This window comes from Anneissia japonica, unplaced genomic scaffold, assembly GCF_011630105.1.
Source record: "Anneissia japonica isolate Jap-2015-1 unplaced genomic scaffold, ASM1163010v1 scaffold288230_len64629_cov158, whole genome shotgun sequence".
Lineage (NCBI taxonomy): Eukaryota > Metazoa > Echinodermata > Crinoidea > Comatulida > Comatulidae > Anneissia > Anneissia japonica.
Window position 1 is genome coordinate 1 of NW_022701929.1, and position 8,921 is coordinate 8,921.

The 8,921-nt window shown below is 34.4% G+C and overlaps 1 protein-coding gene across 1 annotated transcript in view; it reads left to right on the forward strand.

Moving 5' to 3' along the window:
- Positions 1-114: 114 nt before the first annotated feature.
- The window catches only part of LOC117103756 (progesterone-induced-blocking factor 1-like), a gene marked incomplete at its 5' end in the record, with an annotated part of 15,495 nt that continues 6,688 nt past the window's right edge, over positions 115-8,921 (forward strand). The window contains 8 exon segments of the mRNA XM_033244366.1: positions 115-234; positions 2,546-2,679; positions 3,931-4,039; positions 4,255-4,436; positions 5,481-5,606; positions 6,553-6,651; positions 8,251-8,416; positions 8,506-8,656. Of these exon segments, the coding sequence (XP_033100257.1) occupies positions 115-234; positions 2,546-2,679; positions 3,931-4,039; positions 4,255-4,436; positions 5,481-5,606; positions 6,553-6,651; positions 8,251-8,416; positions 8,506-8,656 (1,087 nt within the window).

Here is an 8,921-nt window from a genome sequence, read left to right on the forward strand (position 1 = left end):
ATCAAGGACTGCTAAGCAGTACAAAGTTTGCACTGAAAATACTGTAGCAACAGTGAACAGTTTTAATGAAACCCGGCTTTATCAATTATATTTTTATATTTCTTGATGTTTCAGATCAAATTCTATGAGAATATTCATCCGCTAGAAGTTGAAGTCAAAGACCTCAGGGAGTGGAACAAGTCTTTAGAAGACCAGGTTGACAAATGGAAACAAGATGTTTACAAGCTACAAGAGGTAATTAATGGGGGTTACACAAATGCGCTTACTATCGCACGCCGCAGCACACCACCACATAATCATTGCATATCAGTGCATATTATTAAAGTGAATATTTTTACTCAGACTTCTGATAATGACAATTAATGATATTGTGAATTATAGCTATACAGTGCGTGAGATTTTAATATTTTCATTTGCAATGATCAAAAATGGCAACGACATCCACGAGCTCATCACTTGAATTGGAAGTCCACATTCAATTTAGGTCAGCATTCAGTTGAAGTCAGCATTACTTGATGTCATATTCAGCAATTATAGGTTTGTGGCTGTCATAGAAATGTGTCATTATTGCATAAGTAAAGGCGTTGCCAAAGCCCGACCAATCCAAATTTTACCAAATTCAGGGTCAGCATTATATTTTTTTTTTTTACTACAACGAACAATATTTTTTTATAAGCTATATTAAAGGGCTAGAATAGCCTTGGCCAGTTTAGGGGGCCAAGGCCTACAGTAGCATATTTTGCTGGTTGATTAGCGATTGAAATCAAAAGTTGTATTATATGTGTATTTTTGAATTTTTTGGCGTAAACACATTTTTGGTTGTTAAAAAAAAAGGGTTTCCTGCCGACCTACCCATTTTTAATACGTTCCTTTATACGTTTCCTAAAAGTGACCAACACAATGCACAGCAAAATAAAATTAAATGTGTAAATTTTGTTCGAGTTCCGAACGCTATTCGATTGTCAATAGAGCACCCCCTAGCTCGTGGTAGTACTACCCATCATGCCTAAACCGGATTTACCATTTTCCGCCATCTTTAATTGCTGCATTATGACATAGTGTCTACGCCCCTGTTGGGGGCAGTAGACACAAAAACTACCTGAGCACTGCTATCAATCTTTGGAAGTTAACCATTTTTTTTATCTGAAAAACCTCAAATTTATCTTAATGTCTCTTACCTAAATGCTTACTACAAATGTGTTATATTATCTGCCTTTTTTTATATAATCAAAATAAGATATTAAAATGTGAAATATTATTTCAAAAGTCCTATTATAATATTTGTTATGGAGCTCTCTCGTATGTTCTGACCTTTTAAAATCCCTAGCGTGATCATTTCTAGATAATTTACTGTAAATAACATTAACCAGCGATATTAGTACCATTAGCTGTGGAATGGAAGGCAGTATGCTAAGTAGATATACTGTAAAATATTCATAGAAAACATTGCATAAACATAGTAGAGTGGTATGCAAATGTTTTGATTCATAGCTGATAAAAAGATAATACTGTACTCAGATTCAGGTAAGCTTGTTAAATCAAATGTCATCATTAAAATGCAAAGTGATATCAAAATTGATTATACCAGAATGAATTATTGTAGTATTAGCTCTTCCATAAGGTGATGTCATAATTATTCTGAATTGATATTCATCAGAAATTGTACTGAAAAATTCTTACTTCACTATAATAATAAACTACTGTAGACCTACTGTAATCGTGCGAATAAGCGCCCGAGTATTTGAAATAATTTGAGGGATGCTTATGAAAATGAGTGGAAATTGAGGGGGAGGAGGGAGGCGCTTATAGAAATAGACAAAAATTAAGATGTGTTTATGGGAACTCGAAAAATCCATGGGCGCTTTTTGAATAAAAAAAAAGATTATAAGACATCTGGAAATCGAAGGCAACAAAAAATCACATCAGCCGAAGACCATCAGGTACATTGAGTGCCCAGCTTAAGATGTATTCACACATAGTCGGTGTTTAAGAATACAGACACTGTCGTTCAGCGCATCAGAAATGCGATCCGAATTTCAGTTCGGATCCTGTGTAAACGCAGTTTTACTAGGCACAGTGTGTTACACTGCATGTTACTGTATGTAAGCTTTTTCATTGCTGATCCTTGACATTTTCATTTACATTTTCAGTAACAACAAAAATGAAAATTGAATATTTCAAGTATACACCCTCCCATTTGTAATGCCTTATTACAGCAAAGATAATAAATAAAAGAAGATAGAGCAGTTCGCGATATAGTGTAATGTCCATTGTTTGTTTCATTAGTTTCTCCACTCCATCAAACAATTTTCCTTCATTCTTGAGACGGCGGACATTCCATCAATTTTAATGCAAACTACGCGAAGAGCTCATTCTTCTGCTATTTAAGTTCTTTGCTTACAGTTTGACTCATTGTGAATTTTAATAGATTTGAAATTAAAATATTAATATTTTTCATTTCAGAGTGAAAATCTAGTATTGATTTGATTGATTGATTTTGTTAACTTTATTGTGTTTTTTTTTTTTTTTTTTTTTTTTCGGACAGAATTTGAATGCTGAACATAGGGAGAGGGTTCATTTAGAAACTCAAAGTAGAAAGCTGACTTTGGAGCTTACGGATGTGAAGTCTTCCATTCAGCAAGGCGACTATAAGAAAGAAAACTATGACCGTATTCGGAGGTTTGGTCAATTTTAATTCTTACTCGCATGAACAAATACCGTAATTCCTATAATATAAGCCCACCTGCATTCAATACAAACTTGGGCCAAATTTGGTGGGTGGGCATAAGCCCAGGTACTTCCTGTTCATTGAAAAGGAAATATTCAGCATTGCATGCCTATTTTAAAGCCATTCGTTGCTATTTTTCTGAGAGTTTTTCGTGAAAGACCTTTTTATAGCTTGTTTCACAAACTTATTTTTTTAAAGATCGTCAAATGAGGGCAGGAAAAAAAAATGAAAACATAATTTTTTTTATTTAGCAAAATAAAAAGAAAAACATTCAGATGGAGGAGAAAATAAAAGTAAGATGTTTAATGTAAACAATGTAGTAATGGGATGATAAATGCTTTAATATATATAATTAGGACAAAATATACATCTTATTTTTGGAGATTTCAAGGCAGAGGTGTGCATAAAACAATATGAAGAAAAAATTATATTTTTTTCTGAAATTTCCAGTTTTTTTTCGTTGTGGTTAGTTCACTAAATTGACCAAAGATAGAAATTTTATTTTTATTTGAAATCATCAATAATGGTGGGCAGTGGGTTCGCAAAACGATGTATAATAAGCTACTCATTAAAATCATACCCTGGACTTTGGCCCAAAGAAAGGCTGGTATGTAAAATTGGGCTTAGAGTACCACAGTCGTGTCATCATGACACCAGGTGGCGCTCTCTGTTGTCAACAGACCTAGGTTACCGTTATTACGCCTGAATGACTTCATAGGCTTTCTGGAATATGCATTTTGAAATCTAATATTTTACCATCAAAATGTACTAAAAACACAAAAGCTCACATTATATTACTTATCAAACACACATTTAATCATCAATTAAAATTTACAAAGAAAAAGTAAGATACAACATCTTAATAATTACATTGGAAATTGGGATCAATGGTTTGTCAGTCGAAAAAATGGCACCCGGTTGAACGCTTTTTGCAACGAAAGCAACGGAGTAGTATCACGCGGTATCGTGACATAACAACTAGTACTCTATAAAGTAGGGGTTGGGCTTATACAGTACCTAAGGTAGGCTTATACCCGAGAAACTATGGTAAATGAATTGAATAAGTGAAATAATAAGTAAATTCAATCAATAGTCAAAATTTGTAAACCTCCAGAATTCACTGCAAGCAATATTTAATGTTGCTGAGACATGAATTCTATATCATATACCAGAGTGATCTGAACACAACAGTACTTTTTTAGGGAGCGTGATGAATTGGAACAGGAGCTAATGGAGACGAAGAAGCAATACGCATATGTGAGTGCCGCGCACCAAGCGGCTGCAAAGCAAAGAGATGAGATTCAAAAAGAGGTAGAATTTATATGATAATCATTCATTTATTACCTAATTATTATGAAAAATAATATTGCAATTATGATTTTTAAGTATTACATTACAGTATTTTTACAATAATAGTTTAAACAATGTAGATTTTCTTATTTAATTGTCATTTTTTTAAATTCATACACTATACTGTAGATGATTGATATGGCTTAATACAGTATTTGTCTATTTTTTCATTCTAGCTGTCAACTGTTAGACAGGAGTTGAACCTGTTGGGCCAGGATAAGGAATACCTAAGTCGTCAACTGTCGGATCTTACAAGTAAATACGGATTCGCTGAAGACAAGTTAAGCCAAGCTTCCATTGAAGTTGAGCGCATCAAGAAGGCTAGAGAAGAGTTGTATGAAAAATATGTTGAATCCAGGTATTTACTGTAGCTCTGTCCCTACTGTTAAATTTTATGTGATTGTTTATTTATTTATTTAATTATAATTGTACGATCGCTTGTGCTTGGCGCCATGGACGACTGTTCCATTTTGTTTTTGAGTGGTGTTCTCTTTTGGGAGATATTAGGAAATTAGTGGATTTATCCAGATAAGTATTCATGAAATAAACAAATGTGTTATTGTTTGTTTGTTTATTATTTATTTATTATTCATTTATCTTATTTATTTATACTGGGTTAGCTCGTTAGTAAAAAGGTTACTGTTCTCCCAGAGGAACCAGTATCTATAAAACATTAGCATCACAACATTGTATGCCCATATTTAGGTGTAATGTATGACATAATCGTGCCCATATTTGGGCACATCAAATAAAATTTGATTAGTGTGAACAGAGCTCTACTATGAACAGATTGAAAATTTCTACGTTCAGACCTGGGAGATACACGAGGCATGACTAGCCAGATGTCCAGACTGGGTGATTAACGAACTCTAGTGTAAATATTCGCACAATTAGTCTTATTTGTAATCGTGTATTTATTTCCTGTTTGCCTCTAGGCTTATTGTGATTGGTCAAGTCCTGGCTGAGCTAAAAATTATTGATGCCTGACCTCCATAACTCATTGGCATACACTAATCTGAGGTTTGCTGGTGAATTATACACCAGTGATTGTGCAGTAATAGTGGCGTTCGCTACACCGTGCACAAGTTTACACCACTCAATTAACGTTACACTTGTGTATCTCGTTGTGTCTGAACATAGCCTGAGTGATAAAATGCTTGCCTTCCAATCCAAGAGTCCTGGGTTCAATTTCTGTCAGTGTTGCAGGATTTTTTTTCACTACCAGTACAACTTCACTTTCTAAGGCTGAGATTTAGCTTGTGTAATGCAATGATGTGAGTTGCTCATTTGTCACGGAATGATGAACCACCTGTCGGGGATAATGCTGGCACCGCCCCTGTTATTTTCCTCCACTCCCAGCTTTATAAGACTTCTAATAATTGCAATGTTTTCTTCTATCTAGGGACCGCTTCAAAGCTGAGTATGAGAGTAAACTGAGAAGGGAGTTGGATGAAATTCGTTTGAGAACGGATGCAGAGGTCGACAAGGTCAAATCCTCCACAAAAGAGCTATTTGAACGCGAGAATAGGTATGTCTGCATTTGACATTCAGCATACACCAACGGAAGTTAATGGACAGCTTTGTAAGCATGATAATAGGGGCCCGTAACAGCGTACCGAATAAACTAAAAATAGTAATTGATTGTTCTTACAGACTTCCGCTAAGATAGCAACGTTTAATTATTGATCGACATCTTACATAACACAGGTCATGTTGGGTGAAGGTTAACTTTGGTTGGTTCATCATGGCATACCACCTTGCTAGAAATACTTGACAAGACAGCAGTTTCACGCCAGGCGTGAACTCAAGCCATTTCGTTTGCACTCCAAATATATGTGACGTGGCTTGTATATCCCAAGTGTTGGTTTCTGTCTCCACTGCTTACATTTAAAGAAGCAGATTGCAAATGAAGAGAGGGGAAATTACTGGCATGAGAATTCTAAGATACAAGTGAACAAATTTACTAAAACCTTCCGAAAGATTAGCAGATAGTACATTTTAAAAGCTTGGTCTAAACGCTGACCAATTTATTTGCTGTGCATATTTTTTGCACATAGATTGATTTTTGCCGTACCACATTACCATGTTTACTTTTATTTCCCCTGATTGGTTGGCGGGTGGGCAAAGTGAGGCCTGTGGGCCACATGCAGCCCGGCAGTGTTTTAGTTACGGCAGGAAAAAATACATACCCTATGTCATAGTTGGCTAAAAACACCTTGTTTTTTACGGCCCGCGCTGATCATCATAAAGGTTGTGGAAATCCACTGGAAACATCAAAGTTTAGGTGCAGAAGTCAATGTTTAATCAAAAATTCAGTTTTCCCCACTGACTAATTTTTATGCCCAAGTTGGTGTAATGCATACAGACTACAATAAAATAAGGGAACAATAGTATTTAAAATATATTAATGAAATACCTCATCACAATCTAGATACATCAACATTTTGACATGTAAATTATTATTTTGTATATAGAAATCTGCGTGAAGCAAGGGATTCAGCATTTCAAGAACGAGAGAGGGCGCTTGAAGCCCAAAGAGAATCAGATACTAAGTTTGAAGACATGCTGGCATCGTAAGTGATGATTATTGTTTGTTGTCCTTTCATGAAATTTCTTTCTTCACTTTATTTACATTATAGTATCGAATATGCATTCCTACAAGTGCATTAGATGAAATTTTACGCAGTGTATCACAGCAAGTCACTGAATTACCCGTTCAGGGTCTTTATATTTTAGCATTTAAAGAAGGTTGAACAAAACATCCCAAATTCTCAAAAATTAAGGACACTTTATTTTTCCAAAAATACTTTTTTTGTACCAAGAAGCATGCAAATGATGTTACAAAAGGCAAAGGCCAGTTTACAGGCTTAAACAATGGGATTTTAAAGCACTGATTTCACTCACAGAATTTGATAGCGTGGACAGAGCTTTAAAACCACTGTGGTCACCATTTTATCAATAATACTGACACAGAACCCAAGAATTTGGCCTGGCTATTTTAAAAGTAAAAACAAAAATAACAAAAGCACTCCCAAAATAACAAAATGAATCTCCCAAAATATGTTCCTAATTTACTTGAACCGCCACCACTACCACCTCACTTCCCTCCACTCCTCTTCAAAAATGCACTATAACTCATCTCTTTCTATAAAATAATTCTTCAAAAATATGTTACTGCTTTCCAACCACCAACCACAATCTATTTAAAAAAATACACTAACGCGAAAGTTTCATTTAGATGAGTTGATTAGTTTTTTGAGATCTGATCTGTGATATTTTTGCTTTGAATGGTCCAAATATCGACACCGAAATATATTCACTTTTCATTTTATTGTGTCAGTTGTAGACCTGCCAATTCTTTATCTTCTGGCTTAACATACTGGCACGTTTTGCTCCTATAGCTGACAAACAAAATACATGCAATGTATTGTTGTTGTAATGGAAATAGAAATATGGGGACATGTTTAAATGTAAAGATACATTAAGAATATTCCAATAAGTTCTGAAAAAAGTGAAGTTAGTACATATAAAACTTCGTACACCTTTACTGTAGTTGCGCTAATTTAAATATTCATCGTATAGCTGTTGTTTCTCTCTACGGTAATACGGTTTAAACTTATTCATTAAATGGTCCTCATATGCACACCCTACTTCAGATCGTGACCAAAATTGAAACACTTCATAACAAACTATTATGCCTATTACTACTTACTTACAAATATAATCTTTTAATAAATATATATATTTTTAAAATAGATAAATAAAATTAATTATTTTTTAGGGGGTAATTAATTGGTGCAATGAGGCTTATTATTACGAGGGTACAGTAGTTGGATATATTTGGGTTGTGCAATTCAGGTGGTTTATTCTGTATGTGACTATTTTTTTTTAATTTTAGCTCTTTTATGTGGTCTTGAAAAACAGTTTTCTTGTGCATTTTTGTGTTGTAATTTCGTTTGTAATGTGAATTTAAATTTTTTTTTTTTGCAATTCAACTTCAGGTGCTACTGAATATGTTTATATAGGTTTGATGTTTTTCGAAATAAAGATACCATTTATTTTATGTTACTTTACATATGCAAGATAACTCCTTTTTTGGTCTTTTTGCTAAAACTTTGTTGGACTTGTCACTTTAAATACAATACATATGCCTTTGATGTTTTAAATTCTAGGTATCGTAAGCTGCAAGTGGAGTCGGATACAAAGACTTCCGATCTACAGAATGAGCTTCGTTTGAAAACCTTTGATGCTGAGCGCACTCAGATGCTGCACGAGGAAACACTGCAGAACCTTAAGAAAACTCAACTAGATTGTGATAAACATCAAACCAAAGTGGAGGTATTGCTTGAAGGAATTTTTCTATATTAAAAGCCAAAGTTACCTGGAGTCTATAAAATATTTTAACTTCCTATATTTCCCTTTTACAGGTCTTAACAAAAGAATTCTATGGGCTTCAGACTTCGTCAGAGCGACAGATAAAGGAGCTGGAATCAGAGATTGCAGAAAAGAAATCCAAATTGGAAATTTATGAGAAGCTAGAGCAGGAGTTGGATGATGTTGTGATGCAGGCTGCAGAGTGTAAGCACCATGAAATATTGTTCATTATATACCGCATACATAGATTCTAGGCATCTGATTGGTTAAGAAGCTGACAATAGAAAGTACTTTTACCTATATATGAGGTCTCACCACAAAATGAGTCTCATGGTTAGAAATTCAAAAATTGAGTTTATATTATATTTGGGTAGATCAAATTATAAGCTTTCATTTGGTCTTTGAACAGCTTCCCTACTATAAGTAAATCCAGAGATGTGAGCATTTAAAGTTTAGGTGTATAAGAACC